This window comes from Trachypithecus francoisi, unplaced genomic scaffold, assembly GCF_009764315.1.
Source record: "Trachypithecus francoisi isolate TF-2019V2 unplaced genomic scaffold, Tfra_2.0 Lachesis_group15, whole genome shotgun sequence".
NCBI classification, from domain to species: Eukaryota; Metazoa; Chordata; class Mammalia; order Primates; family Cercopithecidae; genus Trachypithecus; species Trachypithecus francoisi.
The window spans coordinates 24,783,293-24,800,614 of NW_022681460.1; the positions used below are offsets into that span (position 1 = coordinate 24,783,293).

The 17,322-nt window shown below is 36.0% G+C and overlaps 1 protein-coding gene across 2 annotated transcripts in view; it reads left to right on the forward strand.

Moving 5' to 3' along the window:
- The window catches only part of RNF217 (ring finger protein 217), a 129,152-nt gene that overhangs the window by 101,810 nt on the left and 10,020 nt on the right, over window positions 1-17,322 (forward strand). For both annotated transcript variants that reach the window (XM_033234451.1, XM_033234452.1), the window contains 2 exons: window positions 11,331-11,532; window positions 16,153-16,224. In XM_033234451.1, the coding sequence (XP_033090342.1) occupies window positions 11,331-11,532; window positions 16,153-16,224 (274 nt within the window). The remainder of the gene's footprint in view (window positions 1-11,330; window positions 11,533-16,152; window positions 16,225-17,322) is intronic.

The window sequence follows — 17,322 nt, forward strand, 5'->3', positions numbered from 1 at the left end:
GGTGTGCTTTGTTTGTGGTGTTAACACAGTAATAATAACACTAACATGTACTGACATTTATTGCATGTCAGTCTCCTTTGTAGTTACTGTAAATATATTGTCTCATCCAAACTTCAGATGTGATACTAAGATTCTGATTTTCAGTGTACCATTCAGATCATCACTATTAAGTGATTTGATAAAACTTTAAGGGTTTGCACAATAATTGTAGCATAACAGGCTTGGTAGTATGTAAGTTACATTTGTTGTCTCAATTCTCAAAAGAAAGTTGTAAACAAGAGGTAATTACCACCATTTCAAGATGCAGAGCCAGTTTCAGAGACTTTAAGTAATGACCAAAAAAGCAAGCAAAAAAAAGTGAATTGTATTTAATCATAATTTATGATGAATGTGGAATTACAGGGATTTACTTGTCATGATATTTCCCTTTAGATATTGTATTCTCTTAAATCCTATAACAGAATGCTTTGGGCAAGAATGTATTGACTCAAAGAAAATGGATAATTTTCCCCTGTTCACGTAAGGTCAACACAAAAGCCATTTTTGTGGTCTCTTAGATCTGTGGCTATGTAACTTGTAGTTGCTGAAATAAGAATGTGAAGTATTAATGTTGTATCTTATAGGTATCCTGCAGTTCCTTAGTACTTCATATATCACTGCAAAAGCACATTCAGAGGCTGATGACTACTTTCAAATAGTGCCCATTCAGGATAAAATAGCTTTCCCTGAATTACTGATAAACCATTTTTAACTCTCAGATTGCTTGAAATCACTAACTCTGGAGCAAGGGTTATCATTGGCACTGTTTTTATGGTGTGCCAAGCTCTAGACCTTAGTTGTTAGAAGCATAATTGTTTGATGGCACATACTTTCTAGGATATTAACTGCATTGTATCCAATCCCTGTTTTTATGACAAATAATGTTAGTACTTGCTTACTATCCTGAGATTAAATATAATGTGACTACTTATATTTTATTTTAAAAATCAATATGTTGTCTTAGTTATAAAATAGAAATAAGTGAAAATATTATAATGAAATAATGCATATTTTAACATGTAAAGACTCAGATACCATGACAGTTTATGGTACCCAAAAATGAAGAAATAAAAGAAGAAATGAAGAAATAATGAAGCAGTCAAATTTGTGCATGCATTTAGATTTAAGAAACCTTGAAGTGAAATTTGAATGTTATCAATACCTATCCTTTATATTGAATATTTTAATATGAGGACAAAATAAATATGTGTGTATTTATTATTTATATATATATTGCATGTCATCTATACTTGTATGTATATACATACATGTATTTATGTGTGTGTATGTATGTGTGTGTGAGTGTGTGTGTGTATATATATATATATATATATATAGGTAGGGTACTAGAAAATGTAGTGTACATTAAAACCATGCAAACATGTTTTGGGCTTATATAAAGTAGAATTAGGTTCTAAATATAACCAGTCTCATCAATTTACACAGTAGTTATATAACTGAAAAATTCATTGTATATTAAAACCATGCAAATGTTATTTTGTGTTTATATGTAAAATAGAGTTTGGTTTTATCTCAAGATATTTCAAACAGAATTTTACCAATATGAATGTCGATGCATTTAAAAATTACACGAGAAAAGCTTAATTCTGTATTGTGCAGGATATGCTAAGCATTGCACGACATCCATAAATGCCAGCCTCACCATCTTTGTGACAACTAGACGTGCCAACAACAACTAAATTCTGAAGCGTCTCCTGGGGCATGAGAGCACCTGTTGAGGGCTCTGTTATAGATGATGAGGGCTTCTGCAAAGGATGAATTCCAGTGATCTATGTAGACAGGAAGTTGAGTAAAACAAGGCTGTCCATTTTCCATGTGGGTGCTGATGGAGACATTTCTGCTAAAGGATCTAAAGCTTTCTTATGTAATTCATTAGTTTCCATTTTCATTTCCTTTCAGGTTTTAAGAGTTCCTTTCTCTTTCTACAGCAAACTACCCATAGAATTAAAAACAGAGCACACATTTTGCTGTTGGCTCAGTCGGTAGGCAGATCATAAAGTTTTGGGGAACTGTGAGAAAAGCTATACATCCAAATAGCTATTCACCATCTTCAACCAGATCTAACAGACTTCTCCAATACACTATGTTCTCTTCTCTGCAATACGGTTCTTCTCTTAGCTTCTTCGTCTCAGTAAATGGCCACTTCAGTCTTCTAGCTGCTCAGGCCAAGAACTTTAGGTTATCCCAGACTCTGCTTCTTTCATTTCCCATGTCCCATGAGTCATTATGTTTTGTAGATTGTGCCACTAAAATGTATTTAGAATGTGACCACATCTCAGCACCCCCACTATCATTAACCTGGGGCAAGCCATCATCACCTTTCTCCCTCCAGGATTTGTATGATAACCTCCTAACTGGTTTCTCATTCTTCACTACATTCTTAACCTAGCAGCTAGAATGATGCTGTTAAACATAACGCAGATTACATCACTGCTGAAAATTGTCTATGGTTCCTATCTCACACAGAGCAAAGTTAGTCCTATGACGACCATAGAACCCGTCACCTTCTGGACATGTCCCCATTCTGTGACTCCTCTAGCCTTATCTTCCTTCCTTCACCCTCCTACTATCAAATTTCACTGCTGGCTGTGCTTCAAAACAGCAGGTATTCTCCCTTCTCAGGGTCTCAGACTTGCCTTGTCCCTCTGTCTGGAATGTTCTTGCCACAGATGTGTGCATGGCCAGCTCCCTCACTTCTTACATGTTTTTGAGGAAAATTCAGCTTCTCAGTAAAACTTCCCTTGGCCACCTTATCTATAATTTCAAACCACCCTCCCCTACCTCAGTAGGTACTATCCCCTCCCATGTGCCTTATTTTTTCTCCATAGTATTATATTACTTATCACTACATAAAATAATGAACATATTTTGCAGCCATGAAAGCAGATATTTGATCTATTTTATTCTCTGAGTTACCTCTAGTATTTAGAGCTGCTACCAGGCTTTGGATAGCACTAAATAATAGATAATGGCTGGATAAATAAATGAATATACGTTTTCATTCTACCTTATAAGGACTTTTAATGAGAATTTGTTGTGTGTACTGTAGGATGTGGTTCTTTTTCTCGCGGAACTTGCAGAAGGGGAGGCATAGACTGACAGTGATAAACACTATTGCACTTAAGTGGAATGTTGCAGGGAGTATTATAAGAGGGTTCATGGCGAAAGGACTTAACACCATCTTGAGGAATCCGAGGGAGCTCGGTTGTGGAGGATTGTTGGATGGATTATGACATGTTGAAAGGTATCCCGAAGAGGGAGATTACAATTAAAACTGCAAAGGCACAGAGCCAGGAAGTGTTTGATGTCTGTGGGAGCCATAGGCACTTTGTGGTTAACTTAGCGTATGGTTTATGGAAGGAAGTGGTGACAGGTGGGGCTGGAGAAGCTAACAAGAGCTGGGACTTTGCAAACACCATTAAGATAGTTGGATTGAATCCTCCAGACTATAGGGGCCATTGAAAAATAAAAGCAGGAGGATAATGGTATCAGATTTATATTTTAGGTTGGCTGCTTGTTTATTTTATGGTGGTAGCTGTAGACGTGTAAAAGGAAATAATGACAGTATGAACTAGGCTAGTTGTCAAAGGGCTGGAGGAGAAAAGAATTAGATAAATATTGTGGGGCTAAAACTATCTGACCTTCATGGAAAGCTGAATGTGGGAAGTAAAAACAGGATAACCACCGAATATTTAGTATGGGTATCTAAATGGATGGTGATACCATAAACTAAAATAAAATAATGGAGACAGAGTTAGATTTATTTATTTTCTGTTGCAGTGGTGAATCATGAAATGATGATGAGTTTGGTTTTGTTCACTTGACTTTGAAATGGCTGTAAGGGATACAGGTGTATCTGACTAGCAAACAGTTGCTATGTGAGTTAGAAGCTCAGGAGCCAGGTCAGTAGAAATAAAGATCCACCTTTGTTGGAATAAAGTTGAAACCACTTGAATGTGGAAGTGATCACCCAAGGAGCAAATGCAGTGTGGTGAGTCATGGATGGAATTAAGGGCTTGGTGAAGGAACAGGAACTTCCGAGAGGAGAGGAGAAACTGGAAAAAAGATGTCACTGAAGCAAGAGTACATCAAAGGTCAGGAAGGAGGTACTGAGCGACTGATTAAATGACACAGAGCTACAATAAGATAAAAATTTAAAACATGTTCCCTATATTTGACAGATAGGGGATCATGTATAATATTCATGTGTTTTTTAAAAAAAGTATTTGTCAAGAACATGTTGTGTGTTGGTACTGTGCAAGGCCCTTTAATGAGATAATGAGAAAGAAGTACATGATCTGGGCCTCTGTAGATTTTATAGACTGGGAGAGTAGAGAGTCTGAATGGAGGGATACAGATAATTAAAGAGTTTTAAAATGTAGAGTGAGGAATGCTGCAACAGGGCTAGTGCAGGGTGCTTCTCAGTTAGTAGATACAATGCCATAAATATGTTGTATTTAGAATTCTCTCCCTACCTTTAAGTCTCCTTAACTGGTGAGCTGCTACTTGTCCTTCATTTCTTAGATCAAATGTCATTTTATTAGAGAAACCTCCTTTGACCCTTACACCAGATCAAGCTCATCTATTGAGTACTGTCTTCATACTTTCTACTTTTCCTTCACAGCATTTGGCATAGTTTATGAATATATGTTTGTTAGTACAATCAATTACTATCTGTCTACACCTATAAGCTCCTTAAAGGCAGGAGCCCTGTCAGATTTTATCAATGAACAAAGTATTTGTTGAATGAATAAATGAATAAAAGACAGCTAGATGTTTCAGCAACATGGGATTGCAGTCAGCTTAGGTGGAATTGACATGCAAGTAAGAACAGTGAGTATTCTTTGGAAAAATGTGTTAAATATGAAAAGGTGAGGGTAATCATTGGGGAGAGGGTCAGGTGGAATTAAAGGAAGGATTTGATAGGACGGGATGTATAATCACAGAGAGGAGAGGGGAAGATGAAGCTGAAGGAGGGGAAAACTGGCATCTGAAGATTTCTGAGAACATGGGGCAGTGGGATCAAGGGAAGTAGTGTGGTAAAGAAGAAGGAAGAAAACTAGGCTCATGTATTGTATGGCTCTACCCTGAGGAATGAGATTTGGACAGTATACTGCACTTTAATGAATTCTTGTCATTATAAATTAGTAAGACATAACTTGAAATATATGAAATTTTCTATAACAAAAAAAAAAAACCTCAGTACATTGGAGACAAAATGCTATCAGAATGTTGGCCTTAAAAAGCTAACATTATAGCAGGAGACACCAAATAATATTGAAATCAGCATCTTATTTATTTTTGCAACATAGTCCCCTGTGATAGAAGCAACTGCTTCTTGTTCATTTGGAGTTTTACATCTGATAATTACCTCTAAATAGTAGTCTTTTACACCTAGTCCTTGAAATTGTCTGTTGACTCCCTGACATGGCAGTGGAGGATTCATTTTACTTACTTGAATTTAGCTGCATTCATATTGCTGCAAAGGATGTGATTTCATTCTTTTTTATGGCTCAGTAGTATTCCATGGCCTATCTATACCACATTTTCTTTATCCGATCCACTGTTGATGGGCACCTAGGTTGATTCAGTTTGTTTGCTATTGTGAATAGTGCTGCAATGAGCATGCAAGTACATCTTTTTCATAAATGATTTTCTTTTGGGTATATACCCAGTGATCGGACTCGTGGGTCCAACTGTAGTTCTGAGTTCTTTGAGAAATCTCCAAACTGCTTTCCACAGTGACTAAACTAATCCCCATTCCCAGCAATAGTGTATAAGCATTCCCTTTTCTCTGCAGCCTCACCAGCATCTGTTTTTTGACTTTTTAATAATACCCATTCTGACTGGTGTGAAATCTCAGGGGATTTTTTTATTTCAATAGTTTTTGGGGTACAGTTGGTTTTTGGTTACATGGGTAAATTCTTCAGTGGTGATTTCTGAGATTATAGTGCACCCATTATCCAAGCAGTGTACACTGTACCCAGTACATAGTCTTTTATCCCTCATCCCTTTCCCACTCTTACCCCCTACTCCAAGTCCCCAAACTTCATGAGATCATCTTTATACCTTTGCATTCCCATAACTTAGCTCCCACTTATCATTGAGACCATACAATATTTGGTTTTCCATTTCTGAGTTACTTCACTTAGAGTAATGGCCTCCAGCTCCATCCAAGTTTCTGCAAAAGACATTATTTCATTTCTTTTATGCTCCTGAGTAGTATTCCATGGTGTCTGTATAGCATGTTTTCTTTATCCACTCATTGGTTGATGGGTACTTAGGTTGGTTCCACGTCTTTGCAGCTGTGAATTGTGCTGCTATAAACATGTGCATGCACGTGTATTTTTCATATAATGACTTCTGTTCTTTTGAATAGATACTCAGCAGTGGGATTGCTGGATCAAATGGTAGTTTTACTATTAGTTCTTCAAGGAATCTGTTTTCCATAGTGATTGTACTAACTTGCAGTTCCACAAGCATAAAAGTGTTTTCTTTTCACCACATTCACGCCAACATCTATTGTTTTTTGACTTTTTAATTATGGCCATTCTTGTAGGATTAAGGTGGTATCTCGTTGTGTTTTTAATTTGCATTTCCCTGATAATTAGTGATGCTAGCATTTTTTCATATGTTTGTTGACTGTTGGTATATCTTCTTTTGAGAAATGTCTGTTCATGTCCTTTGTCCACTTTTTTATGGGATTTGTTTGAGTTTCAGGAAATTTTTTTTTAAGCTTTCCTTGTAACTTTTGTTTCTAATTAATTCTTCCAGGTATCAAAAGTCATTGCAGGAAATACATATATAAAAATACTTTAAAAAATAAATTAGAAGTTAGGATTTTATCTAGAGTAAAATATTTCTTGGGAGCAGTAATACTTAACAGTCAATTTAGTTATCAAATGCTGTTTAAACAATAAAGTAAGCCTTCATTTCTTGGTGAAACTGGAGACAAATACAGATGTATACTGACTTAGTCATAAAACATTGTAGGTTTAGCAGTTCATTTATTGTTATTCTTCTACCTTATGATTAGGTAGAACCTTGTTTGAAAATAAAAGGCCATGTTCCAGTTCTATTTTTTAGATACTTTGTGGGCATTTTATTGAACTAAATGTAAACCACTTGAGGAGGACAGGTACTGTTTTCTTCATGCGGATGGTTCCCAAGTTAGGATGGTCTGACATGGTTTTGACTTTCTTATCATTTTTCAACTTTTCCGTGATGTGAAAGTCACATGCATTTGGTAGAAACAATACTTTGAATTTTGAATTTTGATATTTTCCCAGGTTCACAGTAAGCTGGGCAGTGGCAGCGAGCTGCAGCTGGCAGTCACGCGCGCCATCACGAGGGTGAACAACTGATACCCATAGTGGACTGGGTTGCCAGCATTTTTTGGATGTTATGTTTTGTGTTTTCACATCCCATGTCTACAAATTGCCCGTTTTCAACCAATGATATTTTCAGCTTGGAGCATCTGCCAGTATGTGTATATATAGATTAATCTCTTATTACAGGTTTTAATCTATCCTCTGAAGAATATCCTAGGGACAAAAATGGCTCCTTGTGTCATTTCCATCTACAACAATGTAGACTTAATATCAAACTCTTAAAAGGGAATATCTAGCTCATTCTGAACATTTCATCTTATCACCTTAAGTGTAGAAAGATATAAGTAATGCTTAGTGCCTAAATATTCAGTTCCTTAAATGTCAGTCATCCTTATTTGTTATAGATAGAAGAAACTATGAGTACTAACAAATCAAATGTCATTCATGGTTTATGAGTGGTCAGTTTTATCTAATGGATTAGGATTACCTAGTCTTTCTCCATCTTTTAAGTAAAAAGAGAATTTTGGTACTAAATTTTAGCTACTTGAGCAGTTAGTTTATTTTTAGCAGAGCTAAACTGATGAATATTTTGGGAGCTATAATAAAAAATAAAAACAACTTCATTGAGAACAAAATGAACTTTCTGTAAATATAATTTAAACCTATGTTTTAAGACTTTATGTTTTAAAAACAAAGCTGACACTGTTACAGAGTGAGACTGATAAAGGTGTACTTGTGGAATTCATTAGCATAAGAAATGTATTATCCCCTGGCAGTATGAGTTCAGAATTACAGCTTGCTCAGCAAATGTGAAAAATAATGTCTCCTGTTGCAGATTAACTTGCATTTTGTTTATTTCTCTGTTAGTGTCAAATAATAAAATATTCATATGTAATCAAGATATATTCATAATATTAAAGGCAGCACTGTGTATTTGACAGTTGGTAAATGATGAAATAATTTTTTCCATGATTATGTGCATAAAATACTCAAATTAATCTATAGAGCCATATAATCCCAAAATGTACAAGGTTACTATAGAGCTTACAATTTTACCACTTCCTTTACAGAAATATTATTTGATCAACAGTATTTTAGTTGCCTGCTGTGTTTGGAATATAATAATGCTAATAAGGAAAGACTGTTAAAAGAGAAAGGCTAGAAATTGCAATCTTAATTATTTAAATGAAATAATAAATAGGCCACATAAAGATTTTAGAACCCAAGGAAGCAATATGACAAACAGATATAAAATTACACTGAAAATTATATGTGAAATATGAGGCAAAGCTTATTAGAACAAGTTTTTCTGTCAGGAAAAGTGATGCCATTTGAAGGAAGAATGGCATAGAATGGCAAAAACAAGAAGACACAGCTATACCTTGTGGAGGGAGAGTTGACATGTTTGTCTGACTGGTTGGCAAATAATATGATGATATTCTGGTGTTACCTTTGAAGTTCATAATAAGAGACTACTTAGCATAATAGAGAAATAGACATGAATTCAAAATCCTTTCTCACTCACAAAGATTATCGCTCAGGCAGATTACTTTTCTGAGCTCTGGTTATGAAAAAGAATGCCAATCTCATGGTGCCGTTGTAAGGCTTCAAAGTGCTAATCTGTATACAATGCTTGGCACATAATAGGCTCTAAGCAAAAATCAGTGATCTTTCCTTGGTAGATCACCCATGACACTGCTATCAGTGTCAAATCAGGAAATTTGTTAAGTCGTGTTAACTCCACTTTAAGACCAAACACAATATATAGTCAAAAAGTTGAGTGTACAATGCTTCAGGTTTTCAGCAGTTGTCTTCAAACATGTCCTGGTGCTCATGTGATTTAAATAAGGATCAGAAATGATTCAGAGATCCTGTAGGGCTGTTGGCCTGTGGTATTCCTAATGCCATTTACTGTGCTAAATGGATGTGGCTACAGTAACCATTGATAAACATGAACAACGGAGGGTAAGTGCTGGACTAGGGACTGACTTACAGAAAGCTAAAGGGCTTAAGCTTCAAAGACCTTCACCTGCACAGGCCCCTTCTTAGGCTTTGTATCTAACTGATATTTGTAAGTTGCATTATTTTGCTTAAAGAAGGCTTCTCAAATTAAACAATCTACAGGCCTCGCAAAACCTGGATCCACTGCTACTGGTCTGTCATGTAAAAGGAAAAAAAATCGCCATAACTAAAAAAGGATAAGGCAACCCATAGCAAGAAACGTGATTTTGCTTTTCTTGCCCAAATCATGATTTGTTGGTAACCCTTGACCCTGGGTGCTTATATGCCCTTGACCGCACGCTTGCCTATCTAGGAAAGCTCTCTCTGGTCCAGCGTCAGCCTAAGAATTGCCCATATGAAGCAGTAAGAAAAGGGACTGCCTGGCAATCCAGGAACTTGCAGCTAAAATACCCAGGTATTTGACTTCTGGCATTTTAAGTGGGAAAATGGGAATGCGTAGATGGGAAACAACTTACATTGACCTGACTCCCTACGGGCCAAAATGAGTTTGGCGCTGTGCATGGGTTATCACATTTTACACTGCTTGGTAGGGAATATTTTCTAACTTGACGCTTGGGAGAGGTAAAGTAACTTCTTTTTAAACAGCTAGTGGAGCTAGAATTCAAACACAGGGCTTTGTGAAGTCAAAGCTCATGTTCTTTCCAACCTCCCTGTAAGGCTGAAGCTTACCTGCCAGGTGTCAGCCAGCCACTGGAAAGGAATGAACATTTCATCTCCCAGTTCACCTAACAATTTTGAATACATAAAGTCCTGCCAGCCAATTGGCAAACTTTTTTTCCTTGGTCACTTCATTTCCCCATGTATGAAGCACCCGTCTGTAATATGCTGTGTTCCACTGAATTATTACTTCTTCAGAATGGTCACAGTCACCAAGAAACTTCCAGTTAGATAGGTAGGTAGACAGAAGATAGATAGATCGATCGATAGATAGATAGATAGATAGATAGTTACATAGATACATAGATAGATACATAGATAGATAGACACATAGATACATAGATAGATAGATACATAGATAGAGACATAGATAGAGGTGGGAGGAAGGGGGAGAGAGAGTTGTTATCATAACGGCCATTACTAGTTTACAAGCAGCCTCGTGAGTTCTTTTGAAATTGATATTGTTCCTTTAAATTGCAGTTTTATATTTTAGTTATTTAGTCCCTAAAACTGAAATACTGCACATAATTTGGAGTTAGGAACTTCAAAAAATTTTTATTCCTAAAAGCTGTACGACAAGGTTTCATTTTAAAGTAAAGAAAAATTTTCATCTCTCAACCTTTTCATTTCTCCTTTCGCAGAGCTCTTCTCTTTTTCCTGGATGATTTTAGCCCACCTCCATAATCACTGACCAGTTTTTTTTAATGTAGTTATAACTACACTACTTCAGAAATTCAAATAAATACACTGTATTAGAGGAAGGAAAGGATAATTTTAAAGGAAATATGCAAAGTTGTGGCCTGTGGCCAAGGCTTGACTGACAAGAGTCAAACAACTACCGAAGGATTTGAAACACTTGTTCATTGTAAAATTCCCAATTGCATTAAAATATTCACTGACACTCTAGTCCCGAAACAACACAATGAATAGAAGCTTACACTAATCAAAATGGTATCGAGAGTGTTTTAAATAAAATTTGTAAGCAAAGAACTCACATATGAATGAGTAAAGATGTGACTTGAATGGAGCAAGTACCTACTGCAAGTGCAATCTTGTCCATCCTGCAGGCCCCTTGCTGCCCAGGACAGCTTTGAATGCGACCCAACACAAATTTGTAAACTTTCTTAAAACATTACGAGATTTTTTTTGCAATTTATTTTAGCTCATCAGCTATGGGAAGTGTTGTTTCATAAAATTTGTGATTTTACTTTTTAAAAACTTGACTAACTTTCCTTCTCTTTCCCTCTGTTGCTGATACAGATCCACATCCAGCGAACTGAAGGATGTGACCATATGACCTGCTCACAATGTAACACTAATTTTTGTTACCGATGTGGTGAGAGATACCGCCAGCTCCGATTTTTTGGAGACCACACATCAAACCTCAGTATATTTGGATGCAAATATCGCTACCTCCCAGAGAGACCTCATTTAAGGAGATTAGTGCGAGGGTCAGTCTGTGGTGAGTGTCTGATGTGCTTATGGGTATCTTCCCTGGGAATTAAGTAGTGAAAACAGAACTTGGAAATATGCAGCCATGGTAATTCAGAGCACCTGCCATGTGCCCAGTATTTACAGGAGGATATTCTCTAACCCTTTAAGATTAAAATTATAAACTTAAATTTTGTTACCAGGACACTACTTATATGAGCAAGTAGATTTTGTTTGAAAAAGCAATTTAGTCATCACACATAGAAATCTGAAATTATTTGCCTCTTAAATGTCTGAAACCCTGTCGTAAGCCACTTAACAAGAGGGGCTGTGTCATGTATATTTTTGTAATGGACAATATCCAGCAGCAGGTCAATATCCTCCACTCATTCATGGAGGACATGCAATACAGTACAGCATGGAGCCTCGTCTAAGAAGGCAGGGGAAAGAAATCTACCTTTTAGAGCCCTGTAATAGAGTTCCATTATATCTATATAATTGGTAAGTTGTATGTATTTTCCATTGTTTTAATTATTAATAGGTAACAGTTAATATAATAATATCAAATGCCCTCAGTGCATACAAACCCAAGTTTAATTATCCAAGTGAATTATCCAAGTGAAAATGGTTTTGTGGGTTGACCCCCTCTTCCTCAACAACACATACTAGCCTCATACACAACCCCTTCCCACACTGGCACACAAATACGCAAACAGAAACACAGATACCTGCCCATAGACAAATCACCCTGGCCAAATGCCACTGCCTTTGGGTAATACAAGGTTCTTTGATGGGATATTTCTTCTTCTACTCCTCTGGAATGTGTTCCATTCCCTGCTGCTCTGGAATGTAACCATGTGAGATTTCTTCCCCTTTTTCATCATGTGGATGTCTGTTAGAATTCCTTTTCTGGCAGTGTTTCTCATGTATAGGCAACACTTTTTATCATCTTCCACATTTCCATTTTCCTTCTACTTTTGCCTAGTTACTTAATGAAAATCTTTATATCTCCTTAGCCTTTGGTCACTTCGTAACTGTTGTGAACCATTTTCCTCCTTAGAAGCATATGATACCTGATCAGAACGAAGCTGATGTTAGTAATAGATTTCTATCAGGTAAAAGATAGAACGTATACCAGCAAATGCACTTTCACATATGGAAACCAGTGCCATCATTTTCTAAAATCTATGTGATTTCTATGAAAATATTCTTCCTGAGGTTAATGGAGCATAATTTTCCACAGCCAATAACATTCAATAGTCAAGACTGCTTTTAATGATTTTCCAGTGTGTGCCGCTTCTTAATTTGCAAATATGGTGGATGTTATCATTATATAACCAATATATATGTATTAAACTTATGTATTTAAACAGAGGGATTATGTATTTAAACAATATATATGTATTTAAACAGAGGGATAACTAGGGAATCTAACCTTAACCTCTAATACTGTGAGAAAATCAATTGCAAATTAAGTTTTGAGATAGAACCTATTTGCAAATCTGTATATGCAGAGAGCAACATGAAAACACAAAATCACTGTATTTTCTGCATTGCTATTTTATTTTCTACTTCAGTGCCACCTCTAATTTTGTCATGGCAGCGTGTTTCCTTCCATTCTTTATTTTAAATAGAGAAGACATTCATTTGGCTCATGGTTCTGGAGGATGAGCAGTCCAAGATCCAGTGGCTGCATCTGGTGAGGGCCTTTGTGCTGCATCATAGCATGGCAGAAGGACCAGCAAGCCCACAAGACAGAGAAAATGGGAGCCAAACTTACCCTTTTGTCAGGAACCCGCTCCACTGATAACTAACACACTCCTATGATAGTGGTATTAATCCAGTCATAAGGGCTCTGCTCTCAAGACCTACTCACCTCTTAAAGGCCCAACCTCTCAGCCTCCTTTTTGGCCTGTCTTTTGTGGGTGCACGTGCATGTGTGCACATAAAATCACATCAGGTTGAACCTGTCAAAGTAGGAAGCAGCTGGCTTTAAGATAAACTCTTTCATTCACATATACTTTCCCCACCCCAAGCACAGCTGCGTCTAATTGCTGTTGGACCATAACTCCAAGTGAAGCGATCCTCCCTCCCCCATCTCCACAAAAAGCAGGAAGAGTAATGTTGTAATTTACAAAGTTACTTACTCCCTGCCATTTCAGAGAGAAGATGGAGTATAGGGAAGCCCTCCCACCCACTGTCCTTGTGTGATGTAACACAACTTGCTCCCTCAGTCTTGGAATACAGCCTCATGTGGTCCTTGGCCAGAGGCAGAGAAAGGGCCTTCATCTCTCACAGTTGAAGGGTTGGAAACATCGTCTTCATTCCGTGTAACCTGTAACCACGTGCTCAGCTAGAGATCAGAGGTTCTGCTCATATATTACAAAGGAGAAGAGAGATTTGGGGATGATTAGCAGCCTCTGAGGTAGGGGCATCTCCCCAGTGAGATGTGGGCAGATTATTAAAGGAATGGTACTGGAAGTAAAAGTGGCTGAGGATAAATTTTAAATTCTCATATTACTCCATACAAAAATTCTGAGTTTTTAAATCAAGTCATGTAATTTTTAAGAATATGTCTTCAATAGATTTCTAGATGGCAAATAATTAATATGAACAAAAACAAGGAGCCGTCTCTGAAAACGAATACCCAGTTAAAAAAAAGAAAGACAAGCCTGGAGCCAGAATTGAAGAAATTCAAATAGCCAATACATATGTTTGAAAATATTCAGTGTCATTAGCTGTCAGAGAAATGTAAATCAGCAGCCTCAAAATTAGATACTTTGAGTATTAAGTATTAACTTGATAAAACATCTGCTAACTATAGACTAGCAAATGTTTTATCAAGTTAATACTTAATACTGGACTTTCATGCTTAATGAATTGAAAATTTTGTACAATTCTTTCTCAAAGAAATTTGATACTAATGTGAAGTACATTTTAAAACATGATAAATCTAGATAGACTGAAAATGGTTTATGTGCAAGTATAATTTAAAATAGGGAAAAAGGAACAAAAAAGTATAGGAATATTTAAATAAAATATGATATATGGATATGATAGAATATTATTTCAGCAATTGAATATGATGTTTTAGAACAATGTTACTAACCTAGGAATAAGAGATATTATGCCCAGTCCCTTAAGACAGTTTCAAAAGTAGATGTAAACATGTTTTGAACATGGATTACATAATTGGAATAAGCTTATTTCCTATCTGATTCCTTGAATTCTGTGATGTTTGAGAGGAAAAAGAAAATCAATGCTGTTAACTTTTTAGTCGTGTTTTATTATTAGGAAAATATACTGATAATTAAAAGGAAATATGAATGAACAGACTGAGCTATGTCCATAGGAGAAAAACACATTATTTTAAAATATATGTGCTTATATATTCTAAACTCTTAAGCATCACTTTAAGAGTGTACTAAATGTAATTTTCAATGGGACTTACTACTTACTTGGATTCTGTCATTGGCAAAAAATATAAATAAAACCCATGTCTAGACATGGTGCTAATTGAATGGCGATCTTTTTAAATTAGATATTTAAAACAGTATTGTATACATGCCTGGTCATCTGGTTCCAAAGATCATTTCTTAAGAATAAAAAAGTTAATATGTTTTGACAAACTTCCAACAAATGGCTGTGTTAGTTTCTTTTTTTAATGTAATTGGTTATTCTAAATTACTGTCCTTAATTTATAGAATGATGTTGCTGTTTCATTCTTAAATTGCCATGTGAGTCTACTGCAAAGTTTCTCACTCTCATCTCTTGTGGCATTTGAGTTGTGCAGCTCTGAAGCTGTGTCACATGCCTTGAGGTTTAAAATACAAAAACAATACGTTATTTATTAGCCTCTTTTTGTGCCTGTGTCTTTCAACGTCAGTGGGATTCTTATGTTGTACTGTGCTATGTATACTTATGGCTAAAGTTTATCATCACTGCTTGATGATTCATTTAGAAAAGAAAATGCTGGCTGATACCACTTGACATCCTTACCAGCACTTTGCCTTTTTATTTTATAAATGCTTCCTTTTTCAATTTGTTGAAATGATTCACTTGAGTAACTTTCAGCGTACTGCATATTTATTCGTAGTTTTCTCTAACATCTTGAAATGTCCCCTTTGGAGTTCGGTCCGTTAGGCGTTCATATTATTAGTTTTCTTTGGACCCAGGATGTAAATAAACCACTTCTTTAGATGTGGGCTTGGAGAGAAGCCCTCTGTAGGACCTACCAGCTCTCCATGTTGTGAGCTAACAAGATTTTCCCCTACCAACTCAAAATGTGCCACTTCTTTCTTAGTCTTCTAGCATTGCAAACACTGAAAATGGAAAGGATCTTAAGGAAAAGCACAAAGATGAACTGTCTTGTAGAATACAGTAAGCCAGTTGCTTTGGAATGTTTTTGGTTAGAAAGGATAAGTGATTTATGTTTGATGCATGTGCTCAGGACTTCAGTGAGGTTACTAAACTTACACGTGTGTATCTGTTCTATACCTAATCCTGATATATTTCTTAGATATATACAGCCTTAAGTGTAATCAGACTACTTAAAAAATTATAGACACTGTGGTATTTAAAAAGCATCACTGTAATTATATGGTAAGTTAGTTTTAAGACTCCTTAAATTATTTTGCCTTTTGTTTTCCAGCTGGAAAATTATTCATTGCACCTCTAATTATGGTTTTGGGATTGGCACTAGGGGCCATAGCAGTTGTAATCGGTAAGAAACACTTCATGTATCTGAGATTAGAATTATCTGAGGGCCATAGAGAGAATATGAGTGTAAATGTAATAATACGAATCAGTTATTAAATGGACAAAATTTCTATTGTATGCCTGCTTTAGATAGAGTACCAGCATATCATTTAAAAGATCAGAGCAGTGTGTTTCCTGTAGGATATGTTAGTATGAATTTTTCAGTCTATGAACATTGTGATTCATGTATCTTATAAAGCATTATTAACTCTTTTATGATACAAAGTTAATAGAATTAGTATCTTAGGGAAAACGGCAAGTGGAATAGAACTCAAATTTTCTAATTCTGAGTTCAGGTTAAAGCATCAAGGAAAAGAAGTTCTAGTGCACCTTATGTGTTTCGTTTGGTCCAATAAAAGATGCCATGGATACAAACAGATAATCAGTGTGTACAGGAACATATACCCAACATACACTTGAGCACTGACAAATAGAAAACCTTGCAGTGATTTGCTTGCATAGTTTTATTTATGCAAGTATATTAAAATATATATTTTAAAGCAGTGGTTCTCAGACTCTAATGTGCTTTAGAATATCCTCAAGGGCTGGATAAAACACAGATTGCTGGTTTCTATCTGCAGTTTCTGACTCAGTATGTGGGAAAAGTCCATTGATTTTTATTTTTAAAAAGTTCCCAGGTGATACTCATGCAGCTGGTTCAGGGACCATACTTTGAGAACTATTGCTTTAAAAATTTTAAGCTAAATGCTATAGATGAAGGCTGCTTTGATCATTGTTCCATATATTAGATTTTTTTTTTTTTGCTAAAAAAATGATTTTCATGTGTCAACTTCTGTTTAGCAAGTAATAAATGTGCAGAACAGAATTATAAAGCATCTGACATTTCAGTTCTTACAATGTGAGTTAGGACATTATGAAATAGATATTATTATCTGTATTATACAGTTGAAGAAATTAAGACTTCCTAGGACCTCATAAGTGGTGGAATCGGGAATCAAACCCAACATTTGGCTCCACAGCCTGTATTGTTAAGTGATATGCTATACTGCCTGAAACAAGTATGAGTATCATAGTGTGCAAATGATATGACTGTGGACAATAA